Source organism: Haplochromis burtoni, unplaced genomic scaffold (genome assembly GCF_018398535.1).
Source record: "Haplochromis burtoni strain Fernald_Lab_line unplaced genomic scaffold, NCSU_Asbu1 Contig_498, whole genome shotgun sequence".
Lineage (NCBI taxonomy): Eukaryota > Metazoa > Chordata > Actinopteri > Cichliformes > Cichlidae > Haplochromis > Haplochromis burtoni.
Genome location: NW_024582859.1, coordinates 150,851 through 172,432, shown reverse-complemented (window position 1 = coordinate 172,432; position 21,582 = coordinate 150,851). Strand labels below are relative to the sequence as shown.

At 42.7% G+C, this 21,582-nt stretch overlaps 1 protein-coding gene across 6 annotated transcripts in view; it reads right to left on the bottom strand.

The window, feature by feature from the left end:
- cacna1ia (calcium voltage-gated channel subunit alpha1 Ia) overlaps positions 1-21,582 on the bottom strand; it is a 195,658-nt gene that overhangs the window by 36,990 nt on the left and 137,086 nt on the right. For all 6 annotated transcript variants that reach the window (XM_005946876.3, XM_014329075.2, XM_042213936.1 and 3 more), the window contains exons 9-25: positions 19,883-20,207; positions 19,265-19,653; positions 15,618-15,769; positions 15,124-15,309; positions 10,599-10,716; positions 10,323-10,478; positions 8,612-8,702; positions 7,541-7,695; positions 6,278-6,982; positions 5,609-5,709; positions 4,586-4,709; positions 4,294-4,362; positions 2,794-2,972; positions 2,043-2,169; positions 1,724-1,849; positions 1,514-1,603; positions 1,198-1,390 (exon numbers count right to left, since the gene is read on the bottom strand). In XM_005946876.3, coding sequence (XP_005946938.1) covers positions 1,198-1,390; positions 1,514-1,603; positions 1,724-1,849; positions 2,043-2,169; positions 2,794-2,972; positions 4,294-4,362; positions 4,586-4,709; positions 5,609-5,709; positions 6,278-6,982; positions 7,541-7,695; positions 8,612-8,702; positions 10,323-10,478; positions 10,599-10,716; positions 15,124-15,309; positions 15,618-15,769; positions 19,265-19,653; positions 19,883-20,207 — 3,286 coding nt within the window. The remainder of the gene's footprint in view (positions 1-1,197; positions 1,391-1,513; positions 1,604-1,723; positions 1,850-2,042; positions 2,170-2,793; positions 2,973-4,293; positions 4,363-4,585; positions 4,710-5,608; positions 5,710-6,277; positions 6,983-7,540; positions 7,696-8,611; positions 8,703-10,322; positions 10,479-10,598; positions 10,717-15,123; positions 15,310-15,617; positions 15,770-19,264; positions 19,654-19,882; positions 20,208-21,582) is intronic.

Here is a 21,582-nt window from a genome sequence, read left to right as displayed (position 1 = left end):
CTAATGTGCTCTTTTATATCCAGTCCAGTCCTGCTGTCAGTTAACCTGTTTAGCTGTAAGGTCTGCACTCACAGGCCCCGCTAGTTCAGAGACTTATCCCCATGAACGAAGCAACACGATCAGAGCTCAGTCCATTCAACTTGCAAGGGAAGCCGGTCGGATCAGGATCTTTGAGCTACGAGCTCCTCACCTGATCCCAGATAAACATTCCTTACTAAATAAGGAACCCAGAATATTGCATAGAATGTGCCTGCAGTTAAAGGCAAGGTTTACAAATTTTAAGCACAACAGTGACAACTTTTAACACAATCATTCTAACAGTTTCTTTTGAGCACAACTTACTTTTCAAGTCACTGGTTGTCCCAACATGTTGCTAACATTAATTCATAATGAAATAATGTTTTTCATGAATTAGTAAAACGTCTGAGTTTAAACAGGTGTTTTCTGTGTTTTATTTTAAATAAAATATGGATTCATATGATTTGCAAATCACTCTGTTTTTATTTATATCTTACACAGCTCCTCAACTGTTAGAGGAATCAGGTGTGTAATTTCTAATATAATCTATTGTTCTGCAGTTTACATCTGTCCAGCCTTGGTGCAGGCTCTCACGTCATCCAGCGTCTGAAACAAAGTGATTTAGCGACGCTCCTTTTCAGGTCACCCTCACTTTAAGCTCTCTTTGATTTAAGTTACAGAACTGGTTGTTTAATCAGATGTTCCTTAAAAAGCATAATTTAAGTGGCTTGATCGCTGTAAAATCAGAAAAAAGAGGAACTGGAGCAATGTTAGAAAACATAATACTTGCCGTTTATGTTTTTATTATCAATCTGCCTCAATTTCCATCTCTCTGTTTTTATAGCACAAATTTTCATCAGTGATGATCTCAGCTTAGGAAAATGGGTCTCGCAATGTGTCATAATAACAATAGAGCTAAAATGAGATAATAAAGTTCTTCTTTTCAAGCCCTTTGTGCATTGTATTACTCTGTCTTGTTATTTTATGGTAATTGTCATAGTTTTCCATTCGATTTTACCCATTTTTGCTTTCTAAATGTCTGTCTGCTTCTGACTTCCCTTTCAATCCCTGCTCTTTCCCCCTTCAACCACTTTTGCGTTCTGCCTTTTTTAAAAATCCTCTTCTAGCTTTTAGCCTTTTTATTCTCGATCTCCATTTCCTGTCTAACTGCCATCTTACTCCTCCTCTTCTTCTCCATGCGCCGCTGACGTTTCTCCTCACGCCTCTTGGCTTCCTCCACCTCCTGGTGTTGACGGCACTTGTGGAAGTTCTCCACCACCACGCCAACAAACATGTTGAGGACAAAAAAGCTAACGATGAGAAGGAAGGAGATGAAATACAGCAACATCCACGGGTTGTTGTTGGTTATCGGCTGGGGTTGGAGATGTGGAAGTATTATGTTGTGATGGGAAAGGAGACAAAAAGAGAGTTACTGAGATTAAAAAAAATAAAAGGTTGTTTCCTCAAAAAATCATAAAAGCTTATATTCGGGTACCTGCTGGTCCACACCCACGGCGTCCAAACCGTGGTACATGATATTGACCCAGCCGTCTTTGGAGGCGAGTACAAACAGAGACATCAGAGCCTAGACAATACAGGGATGTGAACAAAAAACACTGTTATCCTTACCTCACCCCGACAACTGCACACTTTTCTATTGTGTACTGTAAAACATGTAAGTGCAGGAACCGCACGTGGTACTCACCTGTCCCAGGTTGTCAAAGTTGTACTTATGGTGGACCCACTTATAGTTGGCTTGCAGACAATCAGACTTGTTGGTGATGTTTTTGACATCAGGACCCAAGCAGTAGAAGAACTTGCCTTTAAAGAGCTGTCAGTTCAAGGACAAAGAAACCAAGATTTGGAGCTCTGTACTTATATATAAAACAGAGAAATACTCCTTAGAGAGACTGGACCTCTTTAAGGAGCTTAAAGCGTAAAATAATAAACTGATAAAACCTCACACCAGCTCAAAATGTTGTGCAGTGAGGGAAGAAGTAGTAGTTGAAGACAGCTGTTCCTACCTGGACCCCGAGGATACCAAAGATGATGAAGAATGCGCAGCAGATGAGGACAATGTTGCCAATGGGTTTGAGGGAGGTGATGAGAGTTTCCACCACCAGCTTCAGGCCTGGGGCTCTGCTAATCACTCTGAAGAAAGGAGAGGGGTAAATGGATGAAAAAAAACATACATCAATGAAGTCCAGTGTGAGGTCTCTTTTTAAACCACAATACTGTCAGATACAAAGACTGAACCGTTCTTGCAATTCATTTTTGTCCTGTGCATCAAGACCTTTACGCCTACATGAACTTTCTTTTCAAAATGACAGGAAATGAAATCAGATTTTTTTTAAAAGCTTCATTTTCAGAAACTATTTGTTTAGGGTATGTTTTAGTGTTTAGACATGTTTCCTTCATCTTTACCTCAAATCCACGCAAACATGGAAACAATATCGTTACATCACAGCTTTGTGTGATCAAACAAGACCCGATGTCCTCTACAAGTGACAGAAGATCAAAACACTGCAGGAAACATATCTGTGGGACAAAATAATCTCTACACTGGATTTTTAGATTGTTGATTACTAATTAGCCATTTTCAGTTAAAACCTTAAAGAACAACATTTTCACAGGTTTGTAAAAACTGTATGGACAGCAAAGATTGACAGGAAACATGATGATGATCATGCCTGACTTTCAGGAGATCAGGAAAAAAGATACAATAAAAACACAATGATAATAAAAAGAAAGAAAAATGCATGGCTTGCTGCCAACCTGAGGGGACGCAGTGTCCTGAGCAGCCGGAGAACTCTGAGCACACCCAGGATCTTGGCCCCTCCCGCCATGGACACGACAATGTCAATCAAAGACACAAAAACCAGGAAACCATCCAGAATGTTCCAGCTGCTCCGCAGATAAGCCTGTTCTCCCACATACAGACCCATGGAAACCACCTGGAGATGAGAAAGCAGACATGAAGCGCCACATTACAAACTGGTAATATCCACCGGTCTAGTGCATAACACCCAAAAGACCAGTTCCCTTCTTACTGACTCGTGAATAAATATTAGCGTATATCATATTAGCATATGATGGGATTTAACATGTCTGTGAGTTTAAATGTTACGAGTGGTTATTGTACAGGCACATAATCACAGATGGATGCTGTTTTGGTAAGCAGCGGTGGGAGCATTATGTCTGCTTCGGCAAAAAATCTGCAACTGATATTTGAAGCCGTTTGCTGAGTGTTTGCTAAAGCTTCAGAGGGACCGCGGGGGTTAGTGTGCAAACATCAAGATGGCTGAAAGATCAGTGCCTGGCACACATCTTAGCTCTGATTGCCAAAATGTTTACAGCCTTCGATAATAAAAGTGTCAATTAATTTATAACGAGTGTGCTATAGAGTTTGCTATTCTAATTATGCAATAGGACTGGTATTTACTCTATGAACAGTTTCTGTGTGAAATTATATCTTTGAAATCTTTCAAAATTAATGAATATATTATGTAATAATGCATCTGAAGAAACCTCAGACATGCTGACCAACCCTGCAGTGTTGTTCATTTATGTAGCTGCATTTTGCATACATCGTTAAACTACATGGCGGAGTCCTATAAGGACATTAAAGTTACACAAACAAACACCACCGGCACACAATGTGTAAGCCACACAAAAGTCCAGACAGACAGAGACATGAAGGGAGACATGTACGGCTCAGCCAGGGGGCTGACAAGGCTGTAGCTCCTCGACGTGCAGTGGTTGGTTAATAATTGATTGTGGGAGTGCATAATTGATGGCCCACTTGTGCCAGAGTCTTTCTCAGAGAATACAGACTCTGTGGTGGAGGGAGGAAGAGAAAATTAAAGAGGGAAAGAATGAGGAAACAAAAATATTTGAGAGTCAGGGAAAAAAAAATAGGTGAGAACAGAAGGAGTCTCAGGAAGTGGAAAAAACAAACAGACTTAAAAAAAAGGACCACTTAATATAGCAGTGGACTGGAGGAGGGACAGAGTGTGGGGGAGTGCTGAAGATGGACTGCTTCCATAGGAGTAGACTAGTCCCTAATTAATGACATTGCTTAATTGCTCTATTCTCCATAGGAACCGGGGAATTACTGAGAAAGGAGGAAGGAGAAGAGGATGGGCCGTGGGTCACTAAGGCAAAGGCAATTCAGAGCGAGAGACAACCCTGAACACATGGGAGGAAACACAGAGAAACGACGCCTCTGCGCCGCCTGCATTGGCAGTAATAGAGAGACAGGTTGTAAAACGTTACCTTGAGTGTCATCTCGCCCACAAAGATGGCAGTAAAGATGTAGTTGGAGATGGTAAGAAACACTCTTTCCTGGACAGAAATAGGAGCGGGGGGAGAGAGCGGGAGAGAGGGTTGACAGTCAGAAAGTGAAGATGGGCCAATTAGGAGTAGTAAAAACAGCACTTACTGCACCTTATAGATCATAAAAGTGAATTCATCCTCGGAGAATACAAACAGCTACTGCACAGAAACTGCAGAAAGGAGCTGGAGTTTCAAACACACGCGTGCAAACAAACATTTTAGATAGATTTACCAAGCTGCCCTGTAGTATCTTGGGCCTTTCCAGAGCCACTGTGATGCAGTTGGAGAAGATAAAGGCCAGTACTACGTAGTCAAACAGCTTATGGGCAATGATAGATTGGCACATCTGTCTGAACCTGGAAGAAGATAGCAGGGGAGAAGAGAAAAAAAAAGTTAAACTGAAGGGAACAATGAAAGGCCTCAGTCTGCCCAGACGCACTTTTAAAACCCCTTCCATCCAATCGGAATGAGAGCCAAGTTCCCTGAATGTGCATGGGAGCTCCCTAACATCTTGGTGAGTAAATAGCTTCATTCAGCCCCTGTTTACATCTCTCCTAATTCAAAACAAATTACATTAACAACACTCTCAGAAGCACCAGACTCCTGAGTACAGTTCTCTGCAGGGGGAACAGAATAGAGAGATAAGAGAGAAACAAACGGAGTAAGAGAGACAAGTGTGTGTGTGTGTGTGTGTGTGTGTGTGTGAGGTGGGGGGAGCAGAAAGAGATGGGACGTATAAATACTGAATATGCATTTCAAAACTTAGCATGTGAGGCTGTGCACTGCCAAAAAGCAATTAAATGTCTCCGCTGCAGTGTTTATAAGGGATGGATGAAAAGAAACGGAATGAATATGAAAATGAATTGACTACGAGAGCGAGCGAGATCGACTTTATTCCAAACTGTTCGGGGACACACATGGACACGTTTAAATGGCTTTTATTGAAATACTCAACTGTGCCTAGTCAAACCCTTGCTCTCAGATTGTAACATGGCATCACTACAAATTAATGCATAATTTAATGAACTGCCTACAGTATTAAATTTATGCCTCCGCTCTTGCTCTCCGACTAAAGGGGAGGGTTCAGAGGAGATTGCTTTGCTATTTGTAAGGTGGCGATCAATGTCCTAATGCAGAGGTGCTTTCGCAGGAACTTGAAACTGTCCTTCACATTGATGAGCTGTGAAACAGAACTGGGCAATCCGTTCGTACGTTTGGAAGACTTGAGCACAGCATCGGTAAAGGCGAGGCTTACTTGTTCTGTGGGGAGAAAAGGAAGACGGACCAGTCTTCTCTGGTCTCACACCAGTCTGGTCTGTATGCTTCTAACATCTTCTGGATGCGGAAGCACAAGCTCTGCAACAAACACACATATCAGTGCAGATCATGGCACACACACACATGCACACACACACACACACACACACACGCACACACACGCACACACACACACACACACACACACACAGAACGGCAGAGCGAAACCGTCTGTTTAGATTCCATAATTAAATTATTTACCAAAGTGAAACACTTCTATGGCAACAGCTCGGAGCATCTTCCAACATTACCATCTGTATAGCTCTTTCCCCCGCTGTCTAAATAGTCCTTTCTAATTAACCTTGTTTCCCTCATACACAGACTTGTTTATAATGAAAACAATGAGGCTCCCATGAGGCCCAGGTGATAGGGAGTGCGGGCTTTGCACAAAGTAGTTGGCAATCCTACACTTATTGCACATGTAAAGCCTTATACTTGAACATAAAAGCTAATGGTTTGGTTGTTGTGTATTACAAACCTAGATTGTGTTTCTTTGTTCTCTCTAAATGCTCTTACATAGTGCATCTTAGAGCTGCTTCTGAGGAATATTTCCTCATGCATCTGTGTCTAATTTCCTTAACCGCACATGCACACAATAGTAGCCTACATAGTCGATGTCATCATCCAGGTCCTCTCGGTCCTTGCTCCGTGCGTTGACCTGGGGGAAGACCTCGGCCATCAGGTGGCTCTGGGGATTGGACCCTCCGGCCTGCTCGGTTGGATGTCTAGGTGGGGGCTGGAGGAGCTGTGACAGTGGAGTCTTCCCGTTACAGTCTTGGTGAAGCCCTCCGAAGTTGCCACCGCTGCTGATTATCATCCCTCCAGAGAGGCTCTTCTTTCTGTGGTTGGCATTAAGAGTCATGGAGGGAAGGGGGTGCTGCAGAGGGTGAGTTTGTCCAGGCACCTGGAGCAGGTGTGGCAGCTCTAGTGATAGAGCTCTTCGGTCTCTCCTGGGTCCAAAAGAACCTGGGAGCATGGGATGGGGAAGGTGGAGGGAGTGGGGAGCGACAACAGGTGGGGAGAGAAGAGACTCCTCCTCGTCTGGCTGGATACGATGTAGGTGGTGGTGTGGGGATGAGGAGGCACGGGGACCTCGGATTCGCAGGCTTCCTCCGACCACCCCTCCTAGACCTCCCAAGCCGTAGCCATATAAGGGCCTTGAGGAAGTCGGGGTGAAGCCAGGACTAGCAGAGGGGGATGAGGAGGAGCACGGCCGGCCTCCTAGGCTGTTCCAGCTAGAGCGGCGGGTCAACAAGGCATGGTGCTGGGGAGCCAGAGGACGGCCCCAGTTGTGGTAACCTCGACCTGGATACTGAGAGAGAAAGACTGATATGATATCTGGAAGTAATATAACATCAGTGCAACTCTTATTACTAATTATTTTAATCATTTGCTATTCATTACAGTTCCGTTTAATTAGGCTAGCTGTAGCTCAGGAGGTAGAACAGGTCATCTGCTAATAGCACAGCTGGCGGTTCAATCAGTGGACCAAATATCCCAAATATCCTTGGACAAAATACTGACTCCAAGTTGCTCTCAGATGCATTCATCTAAGTATGAATGTGTGTGAATGTTAGATAGAAACGTGCTTAGATAGAAAATGTATGAATGGGCAAATGAGGCAAGTGCTTTGAGTGCTCAGGCAGAGTACATAAACGCTAAATATGAACCAGCACACACATTTTCAGATTTATAAGCAAGCGTAAAACCTTGAAATGTGATGAAAATCTATGTTTGCGACTCTATAAATACTGCTGTTAAATTATATCGACCAATTAAATTTTATGTCATAAGAGCTAACGATGTAGCAGCTATGCTCTTTGCTTGCGTTCATTTTTCTGCTACTTTATGCACAGTCCCATCAACTTACCACAGCCCTCTGCTCCAGGTTGGCTGTGCCAAGAGAAATGACACTATTCTTCCTGGAGCTGAGAGCAAAGGTCAACCTCTCTCCTGGAAACAAACCGGCAGGCAATGGGGACATGTCCAGGTGCCCGTTGGGAGTCAGGGTACATATCTTTGGGTCTGCAGGAAAGAAGAAGGAGGAGGAGGACAGGGAAAAAGAAAATAAACAGTGCTAAATGGTGGGAAGAAGAAAAATAAGACAGATGAGTGAGAAGGAAAACTATAAGACTAAATAAAGCCTTCCCTCCTTTTGTTTGCCTTGTCTTTGTTGATGCCATGAAAGCAGAAAACTCCACACTCTCCATCACTGTATGCAATTAATGTCTTAAAACAATGTTACAGTCAGCTCCAGGAAGAAGAGGAAGATTTCATTTACACTAAATTGCCTTACAGGACCAGGGAGGAACTTGTAATAGCGAAACAGAGGATATCTCAGAGTGCTTGTCCATTCTCAAACGTGTCTTTTGATGGAATAAGTCTCAGTAAACATTGTCATTCCAAATGTGTTTCCCTTCCATGTACCCTGACATTTATGGGCAAGATTTGTGATCAGATGCCATCAGAGGACTCGCTAATGTGCTGCTAAATGCTGCTCGCTGCTGCTCGCTGCTGCAGGATAGTGGTTCTTGGTGAGTTCGCTTTTGTTACGCCGGGGGATATGTGGGGAGAGAAGTGGATGGAGGAATGGCATCAGTCATGCATTATTTAAAGTTTGCTCTGCTTACATTCCAGACCGGGACAAGGAAAAAGAAAAAGGTGCTTAGGTATGTTTGTTGTGGAACTCATACCAAGTTTTTGATGCCCGAGGCACAACAAATTACCTGACGCCACAGAGCTTGAATATGATGGTGCCCCTCGAGCAAACAGATTTAAGTGTTGCAAAGTTGATGCTGAATAATAACAAGAATTTTTCAAAAACTGTTATATTTGCAAATCTGTAAGTTTTGGGGAGAAATGGCAATAAAATTCTAGAGTTGAGAAAAAAAACTGTCTGTAAAGAAAAATATGCAGTGAAGCTGTGGGAGGTAGCATTCACCTGATAGGTGCAGGGAGTCTTTCTGTTTGTCACTGTCATCGAAATTGCAGGAAGACCTGTCATCGTCTGAGTAGGAGCGATTTGCATCACCCTGTTTTTGGGGACAGTGAGAGAAAATAAATGGGCGAATCAGAGAGACAGAAGAAACAAACAACAAAGCAAAGAGCGTGTAAAAAAGAAAGAAAGAAAAGAAATAATGAGCAATTACAAGCTAACAATTACAAGCTTACACATTCCTAATTTTCAGTTCTTTCTTTATTACCTAATTATCTAAGACACATTTCCTCCCAGGGCTGTTTGTTAGCACTCACTTGTCAGATCTAGCTCTGAAACACTGATGTTTACTTCTCCGCTGTAACTGTGACACGAGTCAGTGACTGCAGTTTGTGGACGTTCAGTATTCCTACGTGGGTGAAAACCCAGCAGTTCACATGAACTTATGTGGATGTGGATTGTGTTAGATGACCTCACTGTTATAAAATCTGCATTTTTAGGGGTGCAGAGGACTTTTTCTTCATGATAACAAAAGTAATTGAAAGAGATCTGTCAGCATGACTCTTTGGCCTTAAAAGTAAATGTGCAAAATACAGAACTCCTTAACTTAACTATTTTTGGGGAGTATGAATAGCCATGGGGGAGGTCTTTATAAGCAGGAAAAACTGTAAAACCTGCAAAAATACAGTTAAAAGTTCCAAGTGTGTGCCCTCCTTCACATTTTCTAAAGCCGTCTAGTGGTCCAGATGGGCCAACTCTGGCCCCCAGGCCTTGTGTTTGACACCCCTGGCTTAAAGTGACAGCTTGTTTCTGTTATTCTTAAAGGCCAATGCTTGTCTAATTATTTCATATTCGTCCGGTTGTCTCAAACCTTTCAGTCAGGACTATTTTATTTGGAATTTGGCTCAATTAAAATACGCATGAGCACAGACAATTAGAGATAAAGAAAGCGGTTACATTACATTCATTATGCAGCAAATTAATAATGTATTTCCTACTTTTGTGTGGACATTGCTATTAAAGTAATCCACTGGGTCCTTATTTCCTCAGACACAGGAAGTGCATACACACTCTTGTGCTCACTTGTGCAGCCAACAACAGAAGATTTACTATGCTTTGGTTGGAGGTCAAACAGAAGAAGTAGCTTCAGCAAGAATGAATAATAATAATGAAAAAAATAGCTGGCTGTTTAATCAAGGTAGCTGCTTATTATTTGTTCAAGCCAGCGGTCCCCAACCCCCGGGCCTCGGACCGGTACCGGTCCGTGAGTCGTTTGGTACCGGGCCGCGAGAATTGAGGCTCAGGTGTGAAATGTATGGTTTTCAGGGTTTTTATCGGTTTTCAGTGTTATTTTGTTATAGTTTTTATCGTTAACTCGGTTTTCCTGGGTCTTTTCACGTGTGTTATGAATAACTCTTCTATTTTTCAGTAGCGGTACTAGTTTTATTTTGTTGTATTTTTCCGCGACACCTTAAAGGCCGGTCTGTGAAAATATTGTCGGGCGTAAACCGGTCCGTGGCACAAAAAAGGTTGGGGGCCGCTGGTTTAAGCCACTGTGAAGGCTGCAAAAGTCCCAAAAAAACTAAAAGACAGCCTAAAAACACATGATGAATCCCAAAAAGCAAAAAGGCAGTTATTTTCTATTGATTTGGCTAGTATGCTTGGTCATTTTCTCTCATCTCCATGCTGCCTATTCCCCTAAATCCAGGTGTCTTACCTCTGCTTGAAAACCCTCAACCAAGATGGCCACGAGCAAATTGAAGAGCACGTAGTTTCCGAACGTCATAAGAGCTACAAAGTAGAGAGCGGCGCAGGGAGAGGTGGACGCCATGCCATTGTACAGCACCATGTTCCAGTCCTCCTGGGTGAGAATCTGCAGCAAACATATACACAGAGTGAAACAGGGGACACACAAAAACAGGCACAGACACTCACCTACACAAAAAAAGTGTATGTGCAGTCATAAGCGGATGTGTGTCTGAACTATTCTTACCTGAAAAACGGTGACGATAGCCCAAAGCAAGGAGTCAAAGTTCTTCCTGTCAGGCACGGTGTCCCCTGCTTCTGTCTTCAAGCTAAACTTACAGCCAAATATGTGCATCCCCAAGATGCTGCAACACAAACAAGGGTTTTTTCCTGTAATTACTTAATTCAGTCACAAATCCTATCGCAGAGTGAGAATGCAATTATGTTGTTAAACTGGATGTTTTAACAAGAATATGAAATCCAGACAATGCCATTAACATAAGTGCTGCTTAGAGGAATTATGAAGACATTTGATTTTAAGGTTAAAGTCTCTGTAGCGCTGTGATTTAACTGGTCACTAATGGCTATAGTAATTAGGAGTATGGGCCAAATGCCAGTGGCTCAGGATATCATTAGCTGACTAAAAGCTCAGATGTCATCTATTTTCTCACACTCATGCTTCACTAGAAAGATAAAGAAGCTGGCTGGCAGGTATGCATACACACATACGTAAGATTGGGTAACAATCAGTATACATGCATAACATCATTGTGCAGCAGCATGTAAGTCATCTCTCAATGTCAAAGTGACTGGTGCCAGTTATGATAAATTCTCCTGTTAACACATCATTTTTCAATTATTTTAAAGTCGTCAGCAGGTACATCATAAATATTTTCTTAGGTGTAATATGAAGGTAGAATGAATGTTTAAGGGATCCATATACCTGAGTAAGTAATTAAATTAAGTATTAGTGTAATTCACCCTTTCTGTGACTGAGATTTTACAGTTGACCTACTGGAATGATTGGTACCAGGAAAGCGTTGCTAACGGTAATTTACAGGCAATTTGAAAACTGTCCAAACTTAAATTAAACCATCTTATTAATATGCTGCACTAGAACTTGGATATGACAACTTAATACAATACAGTTTACCTTTGTCACTGTTCTTTGGCCAGAGACCTATCTGTCTGGTGTAATAGAGACTCAAATGTTTAGAGAAATAATTCTCATTACCTTAGTGGCAGAAGAAAAGTCGGAAAGGGACACAAGGTCCAAAAAGAATAAGCTTGATGTAGCTGCATTTGTGCTGTGTAGGCGCAAATGCTGCGGAACTGCATTGTTATAAATTAACCCCAGAAAGACTGATGCATGAAATAATTGCCAGAAAATTAACTTTAAAAAAACAAAACAAAACTGTGTTGAAAAAGTGTTGATTGAACCTTCTGACAAATTTAAAAAACATATAAAAAATTTAAAATCGTATCACTTTTGCTACATCTGGGATTTTTGAGCAGCGTAAAGTGTTGCTCAGTGAATCAGATCACTTTGAAGTGATCTGATTGGTGCACACGAGACAACATGGCGCCTGCGTTCGGCTTGGCTCCTCCGCTTCAGATCGCTCTCCTAAACGCTCGCTCCATAGCCAACAAATCATTTATACTGAATGACTTTTTTAGCAGTGATAGTCTGGACTTCATGTTTGTCACAGAATCTTGGCAGCGGGAGAATGAATTAATCCACCTTAATGAGCTCTGCCCGGTCGGCTGTCGCTTCATCGCGACTCCGCGCTTGGACCGTCGTGGTGGTCTGGTCACTGTTCACCGAGACAATTTCGCTTGCAGGACTATGGACTCTGAGTTTTTCCCTTCCTTTGAGTCACAACTTCTAAAGGTTGGTTCTTCAGATATATTTTATTGTGTTTTAATTTACCGCCCTCCCGGCCCCGCTGGTGTTTTTATTCGAGATTTTACGGACTTTTTTATCTTCCAGTATTAAACTGGAGAAAGTCTTAATGATTGTGGATTTCAACCTCCGCGTGGATGATCTTAGCTGTAGCATGGCCTCTGACTTTCTATCCATTACAGACTCTTTTCATTTTATTCAGCATGTCTCTGGACCCACCCATGTTAAAGGCCACACCTTGGACCTTGTGTTTTCTCTTGGCTTAGACATAACTAATGTCTGTGTTGAAGACATACAAGTGAGTGACCATCCCTGTGTTACTCTTAGTCTTAGCTTCCCTCTGTACACACCACCTTCTAATCTCATGTTCCATAAGCGGTTCATAAATCAAGATGTTGCTTTGAAGTTTTCTAATATGTTGGACCCTCATGTGATCAGTGGCTGCACTGATGCTGATGTTGCTACAGTGTTTTAACAATCACTGCTTGGAGATTTTAAATTCAGTGACACCTATGAAATCTGTCATTGCTGTCTCAAAAAGAGCTCATCCATGGATAAATGGTGACGTTAGGAAGGTCAAAAGAATCTGTAGAAAAGTAGAACGCCTTTGGAAATCAACTAAACTCGAAGTTCACAGGCAGGGAACTTTGGGTTTCCTTACATGAAACCATAAAAACAGCCAGATCAGGATATTTTTCTCCGTTAATCTCATCAAGCAAGAGAAATTCCAAGGTACTGTTTGACTCCATAAACTCTATTGTTTCCCCCGTGGTCCACCCAGTACCCATGACCTCTATATCTGAGAGTGACGACTTTCTGAATTTCTTTGTGGATAAAGTTGATCATGTCCGTATGAGCATTGGTTCTTCAATACCATCTGTTTGTGTCTCTGGGCCACCTCCCCCTCATTTACTGTCAGTGTTTAACCCAATGACCATACATGACCTTTCACTCCTGCTGGATAAAATGAAAATTACCACTTGTGCAAATGACTGGAGTGGTTTCAGTCATACCTCTCCAACAGATCTTTTAGTGTTTTTGCGAATCGGTTTATGTCACATTCTAAAGATCTGACATGTGGGGTACCGCAGGGTTCAGTTCTGGGTCCTATTCTTTTTCTTTTGTACATGTTACCTCTAGGACTTATAATTAGGCAGTTCCCTGAGGTGTCTTATCACTTCTATGCTGATGATATTCAGCTCTATTGCTCTTTTAAGCCGATGGAAGTCCATAAACTGTCCTCTTTAATTAAATGTTTAGCTTCCATTGAACAGTGGCTTGGTGACAACTACTTACAGTTGAACTCTGAGAAGTCAGAAACATTAATTATTGCCCCCGACAACCAGATATCTCTAATCAAACAGCATCTTGGTTCTCTTGGCTCATCTGTTCACCTGAGCCTCAGGTACCTTGGTGTGATCTTTGATTCTGCCATGTCCCTAGAACAACACTCTCGCCAGTTGATTAGGAATGCCTTTTTCAGCTAAGAAACATCTCCAAACTGCGAACTTTGCTGTCTAAATCTGAGTTAGAAATGGTTATTCATGCTTTTATTTCTTCTCGCTTAGATTATTGTAACAGTCTTTTTCTTTGTTTGAGCAAAAGGAATCTTGACCGTCTCCAGTTAGTCCAGAATGCTGCTGCAAGGCTTTTAACTAAGACACGAAAAAGAGAGCACATTACACCAGTGTTACGTTCATTACACTGGCTTCCAGTACATTTTAGAATTCATTTTAAAATCTTGGTACTGACTTTTAAAGCTTTGAATTGTGATGCCCCTGCCTACATTTCTGATCTTTTAGAACCCCACGCTCCCTCTCGCAGCCTGAGATCATCTAATCAAAGGCTGTTGGTAGTCCCACGAACTCGTTTTAAGACCAGAGGTGATAGATCTTTTAGAGCGGTGGCCCCCAGGTTGTGGAATGCTCTCCCTCCATCATTACGTTGCCTTGATTGTATTTATTCTTTTAAAAAGCAGCTTAAGACTCATTTATTTAGATTGGCTTTTAATTAGATTTGTGCTGTTGTTTATTATTAATGTATTTTATGTATTTCTGTTTTATATTACTGTGAAGCACTTTGTGGTTTTTATCCTGTGAAAAGTGCTATATAAATAAATTGTTGATTTCTTCCAGTCAAAAGGGAGATTTCTTCTCTTCCTACTCTCACCAAGTGCTTGCTCACAGGGGATCATCTAATGATTGGGATTTTCTTTCTGATATTGTAGGGTCTTTACCTTACAATTGGAAGCAGCTTGAGGCAACAGTTTATATATATATATTAGGGGTGCAACAATACTTCGTATCGATATTGAACCGTTCGATACAGTGCTTTCGGTTCGGTACGCATATGTATCGAACAATACAAAATTTTAATTTATTTTATCAACTTTCCTTCTGACGATGCTGTCTGTGTTGAGCGCTCAGTGGATCTGCGCTCGACAGTGCAGCCTAGGCGGAGTAGTCGAACGCAGATTCACTGAGCGCAGGGCAAGCTAGCGAGACAGAAGTTAAGCTCTCCTTGCAACATGGCAAATTGAACCTCCCCCACCCTCATTCAGATCTGGCGTTTGGAACTATTTTGGTTTTCATGTGACGTATGACCCTGAAGGTAAGCGCGTCATGGACAAAAGTAAAACAGTATGTTGGATGTGCCACGCAATGCTCAATTACATTGGTGGGAACTAGTGCATTAGCGCAGTTTGCTCGTTAACGTGTTGGCCGTCTAGCCCCATGCACGGGGCGATCAGGGGTAGCTCGTTAACGGAGATTTGCCGTATTGTGGCATATATATATATATATATGTGTGTGTGTGTGTGTGTGTGTGTGTGTGTGTATGTACATATATGTATGTACATGCCAAGAGTTACCTGAAGATGAAGATAAACAGCATAAGCAGCATGCAGAAGGTGGCCACATTGTCCATCGTCTTCATCAGAACCACAAGCTGCCGCCTCAGCGCAGGCATGAATCTCACCAGCTTAATGACCCTCAAAAGCCTGAATGTCCTCAGCACCGACAGACCACCGTCTGCCTGGCCAATGATCTCACACACACTGGGGGAGCACACGTGTTTAAAAAGGGGTAAAATGAGAATGGCAAAGATGTGGTGAAATTTGTAAAAATGTATGCAGTCATTTCAAAAGAAATATGGGGAAAGGAAGACCAAAATTAATAAGAGTCAAGAGAAATGAGGGGAAATAGATAAGAAAAGATTAGATAAGAGGCTAAGTTAGTCTTTAAAAAACAACATTCAATATTACACACATGAAGATAGAAAATTCTCATTCTGTAAGCACACATAATCCATACTAGGGTGATAAGGAACATACAGTATTCTCAATCAGCCACTCATATCACACACCTGATGATGACGATGATGCCATCAAAGATGTTATACGGATTCCTCAAGTATTCAAAGAAGCCAAAGGCAGTGAGCTTCAGGATCATCTCCAGCGTGAACATGCTGGTGAAGACGATGTTACAGATCTCCAGGACATTGGTCAGCTCCTCAGGCTTGGTGGAAACATCAAAACAAAATCAGAAGAGTGAGGATACAGACCGGTACCTCTTTTGTTGCACCATAAACCTCAAAATAGCTGGACCCAATATTGGAGTCACTGATTTCTCATGCTATTTGAGAGCTATTACAAAAAATGTACCATTATTTTCTTACCCTAAATTTCAACTGTGGAATACTACACGATGTGCACAAGCACCAGTACCATGTCAGTGGAAAAAAGGTCAGAGTGACAAAACCAATGATGAGAAGGGAAGCGGTTACAGGAGCTCAAGCACTGCAAGTATTTGAAGTTAAAAACAGAGCAGTGCCAAATACACACAAAGAGATAAAAACAGTTAATATTAAACCAGTTCTTTTCAATCACAGCTGCTGTAACAATAGATACGGGAGCCGCTGCCAAACAAAACAACTGCGCTCGTATTACTTTTCTCTGCTTGCACTGAAAAAGCTGCCAGTCAAACTGTCAGTCACTTGAAGACAGAATTTACCCTTACCTGGCACATAAAATTAACACATACATCTTATCTGAGAGAGGCAACAGTCTGAGATCAAGAGAAGAGGCTGAAAAGTGGGAAAACAAACAGTTTCCTGGCACAGCTGTTTATGTGAAATTGTAAAGGAAAACTCACATCAGGGGGAAAATAAACAGGAAATGAGAAAAGGGATGGAGAGTGTGCATTGCCTGTGTAGCACATGGTGTCAAACACTGGCTGAATAGGATAGCCTGTTATCTGGAATTGCCAAAGCGACTCATACATATATGAACACGCCACACATATAGCACACACACACCCCCGCACACCAGTCAATTCCGAGTTTATTTCCATTTCTATGCGCAGACTGGCTTTATGCAAGTGCGCTTTGTGTGCGAGTGGATGTGAGTTATGCGCGATATGGATCAGATGCTTTCTCCGATACCCCCTGTGAATTTTAGTTTCAAAAGCCAGTGGAGAAATAGCCAGCTCGCCCTGCCAAAGTTAGCAAACCATGTCAGGGAAACACACACTCTCACAGCCCTCCCCTCCCCTAATCCGCTTTGTCTCCCAGTCTATCTCTACAACACCCCTAGTTCTCCACGCCTTTTTCTTTCTCTTTTCTGAGTCTCATTATCAGGCAGACACATCTCTTCCCAATCAATATCCTCCTGTCGATCAGAGGGTGAATGAGGGAGAGAGAGAGGGAGAAGGAAAACCAAAAAAAAAAAAAAATGGAAGGACTGTTTGAAACTAGATGATGGCATGACAGCTGAGGAGGGGAGATAGATTTGTCGTCAGAGATGAAGAAGAAAGAGCAAGAAAGACCTGCAAAACAGATTTGCTAGTTTCATAGCTTGAAGGTGGCTGTTATGAATTTAAAATTCGAAAAACATGTAAAAAAAAAAAAAAGGCTGCAGATCAGCAATAGTATGATATGGATAAATGAACATAGATGGAAACACCTGCCAAAAACAAGTTGGATCGCTTAGCAGCTGCTCTAACCTTGACCTACGCCCATAACTCCCTTACGAGTCTTAAGTGCAAACACAGGATATGAGATTTATTGCTATTGACAGAACCATCACGGCCCTTGACACCACAGTTTAACTCAAACAAAATACCATCATCACTCCCTCCCTGTTGCTTTCTCCTCCTCCTTCCTTCTCCCCCTTCTTCTTGCCCCATTACCTTTCATTCCCTAGCAACATTTCTCCTCATATTCTCATACCTTTGATCTCCCATGTTACTTTTTTGCCTGTTCCTGCCCTGCATATGTCCCTTGAGAATCCATCCCATGAGACAAGTGTCCTCTCTTGTTACTCGCCTGAAATGTGCCCTCAGTCAGCATGACTGTTTCATGAATATGAATGAATGAGCTACGCCCTCAAGTGTGACTGCGCATGTGTGGCTTCTTTTGAAAACTAATGAATTAGTAAAAATTATTAGTCAAACTTAAATATTTGAACACATAAATCGTCCGCTGTCACATGTGACACCTATCCAGAAGGATTCATTTGAAATCAGACTGTAAATACAGACCTTTTCCCTAAGCCCCTGTGGTGCTGTGGTACAGCAGCTGTGTGGTTAGTCATGTTTTGGGCTTCAGAGTTCTTGTTTAAGAAGAAAACACTGAAGTTAAGACTTCTGCACCGCAAAGCCAGCGCACACACCTGTGTAAGTGCTCCTGTCAGTCTTGCAGAGGGAGAAAGACTCAAAAGACAAGGCAAACGAGGCGTCTGCGAGTGTGTGCATGCAAACGCGTGTGGGTCCCTGCATACGTGCCCGCTTTGAAGTGCGCGCACTCACACGCGCGCACAGAATTGCACGGGGAATAGAGCTGAAAACTGCTGTGTAACCGGCATAAGCCTCACGCTTCCTCTCTCGCTTGTCTCCTCCTCTTCTTTTCCCCCGCACAACCCTCGTTTATTTTTAGAGTCTTTAGAGATGAGGGAGAGAAAGAGAGAGAGAGAGAGAGAGAGAGAGAGAGAGCACAACTACCCTGTACGCTGTCAAAGAGTGCGTGGGCGGATGAGAGAGGGAGAAGCGGGGAGACGGAGGATGAAACTGAGGGAGGTAAAAAAGAGTAGGTGAGTAGATGAGATGCTCGGGGTAAGGCGGGAAGGATGGAAGGAAGGGAGACAGCGAGGAACAAAGGAACAAGTGGGGGAAAGTGCAAAGGAAAGGTGCACAGAGGGATTTGTGGGGAGAACAGGGGGAAGGTGAGGTGGAAGCAAAATTAGCAAGGGAGGGAGCATGAAAGACAGACAGAAAACAGAATGGGAGAGAGAATGGAGAAAAAAGAAAAAAGCTGTCTTATGTAACAGCTTGTGAGTCCATGTGTTTCTGTTGGTGCATGCGCAAGAATATAAAAAGATATTTTGTTTATGCGCCTGCACACGGTTTGCAAAAAAAAAAGAAAAAAGGATCTGCATTGTGTGTTTGCATGTGCAACTATTTGTGTTCACATGTGCGTGCGTATTCTTGGCAGGCTGCTCTCACTCTCGCTTTCAGACACCTGCCTTGTCTGCCTCTGAGGAGGCTTGGCCCATGTTAAAAGCCAGCTCGGTTATGTCTACTGCTAGGCTAAATGTTTACACCTCGATCATGGAACTGTTAGGCACTGATGCTCCTCCAATCCCGCACTCGTCGCCCTGAATGTCATCTGCCGTAACGCTGTTTCCTTCTGCTGATTTGCTGGGGCGGGGGAAATGATTACGGTAACACACTGTATTGATACTGTCACTCTCAAACACTCCAAAACAATCACTCTCTTTGGTGGCTCATGGCTTTTGGAATCGGTTCAGACATAAGTAATGGCGAGGTTCATAATAAAAAGAGAGTCCTTAAAACAGAAGATGGGTCAAAAACTAAAACAAACAAACAAACAAACAAACAAAAACCTCTCACCACTCAGTGTGGATTTTTTCATGACCTGATGTGAAAGGTGGAAGTGCTGCATGAACTTGAGTGAGGTGAAGATGAAGGAGGTCTCTTAATCGAAGCTGATCTTACCTGGTTGTGATGCTCGATGCCCATACTGATGGTGTTAATGAGAATAGCAATCATAATGCCCCTGCTGAAGTACTTGCTCTCCACAATGCCCCAAAGCTTCCTCCTCATACCGTTCCAGAGGTCCTTACAATGTCCAAAGCACGTCCTTTTCCGCTTCCTCTCTCCATCTCCCCTCTCCTCCAAGTGGTTCTCCTCTTTGCTCGTCTCCTTAACCGCATCCTCTTCATTTTCCTCGCCATTGGCGGAATCTCCCACAGCCCTCACTCCCTCCTTCAACGATAACGCACATATAGGGCAGTCCTCGGGATTTTGAGGGACAGACAGACTGATGGAATTGGCTAGTGGCTGAGAGTCGTGGTCTTGCTTGTTTTGGTGGGGGCAGTGGAACGCTACAGAAACAGAGTGACAGGGGGGAAAAGTATACAAGTATACAAAAGAAGTTCAGAAGATTTATTAGCTAAGAAATGCACGATCCAATCGGGCCGTCATCATGTTTTGAAAAACCTAAAATTCAGCTCTTGGTCTTATGTAATTGTACATCTTATCTGAAATAGAACTGCCAAATGTTACATAAATAAGAATATTCTCATTGTTATTTTCTGAAACCCTCCTACTCACATCTCGGATGCCTCAAATGATGCCGTTCTCCGTTCACATTGCCTCCACCCCGCCTGTTACCCCTGCCTCCACCAGCCGGCGGGGGCTTGCCCCTCAGCGTGTAATAGAGAGCTGCCGATCTCCTCTTAGCCTTGCGGAGGACATGGCAGACCAGCTGGAAGATCTCTTCGTAGCAGTCTCCAGGCTCAGCCATGCTGGCCAAGGTGGAGGAGGACAGGCACTGCGCCCTTTGCTCCTGCATCAGCTGGTGCTCCCGCTGTTTGGTTTCTGAGAACTGGGTGGCGATAACCACTAGGCACAGGTTGATCATGAAGAATGAACCGATCTGGAGACGCAGAGGCAAAAAAGTTGACCCCGTGAGATTAAACCCAGTGCGACGGAAGACAAACTCCTGCAGGCATGTCAAAGTTTATTGTTTTGTTGTAAAAGCTCATAAATCAATGTTTGACAAAATTAACTAAAACAAAAACGCACAGATACGCCGCCTTGTTTGAATAATCAGCCCATGGCTAAAGCAGATGTTGCTCATTTAGGAAACATGAAAAATGTGAAGAATTGTGGTCTTTCTTCAGTGGTAAATACACACTTGCCTATTCTAATACTGTGCTCTGTTCCTCCTTTAGAAATGGTAGCGCACATGCTAAAGGTCTCTGAAGGCTGGCTTCCCACCAAACCGAGACTGATTGGAGCAGACAGACAGAGCCAACACATGCCCAAAGCACAGTTCAGCGTCTGGCAATCTCTCTTTCTCTCCTTCTCTTTTTATTCTCTGACTCGACTTAATGCTCCCTCCCCTCCGTGCACTCAACATTAATTTTTACTTTTCTCACGCCTTTGCTTGACAAGCATTCCCTAACCACTCTCTCTCACTGCTTTCTTTTTTTACACTGTTTTTCACAAAAGAAGTTTGATTTTTTTATCATGAGTTAAAGTAAGTTTTGGCAGCAGAGAGGTGATGAGGTTACCTGTGAACAGTACATGCTGACTGACCCTTTTAGTGGCAGTAATGGGAATCACTATGGGACTGCTGAAACTGCCTTTATTGGTGTGCTCTGAGCAGGTTACAGACCAATGAATAGATCAATACTGGATAATGGTGAACAACTAAAAAAAACAGACTGCAGGATGGATAGAGCAGCTTTTACCAGTGTTTCCGTTTTGTGCATCAAAAATCTGAACTTGTATCTCTCTGCTTCAGTGATATAAATACATGTTGAGTACATACATAGGCATACTGCACATACATATCTATAAAACTATGCATTTTGAGATGTGATGCTTAATAAATCATTCACAGATATAAAATCCAAACCTAGTGACATTCCACTTTTAGACTTTCATCCAAAGTGATCAAAGATGCAAAGGAAAGGTGAAGGAGAGAGCGAGGAAGCCGGAGGGAATGAAATAAAGCGGCTGCAGAGATATTTACAAAGAGAAAAAGAGAGAGGAAACATAGATGGGAGGTGTGTGAGAGGAGGAGAGATACCCATCTGTGGCCTGTGGGTCAAAGCAGGTCTGCAGGTGTGTGGGGCTTTGATTTCCCTCCAGGTTTGCATCTGCGTGTGTGTGTCTATTCTGTGATTCTGATCAGTAGACAGCTTTACGCATAATGAGCGAGGGCAGCCCAATATCACGCATTCAGTCCATCACTGCATTATGCATGCATGCAAGCTCACACACACACACACACACACACACAC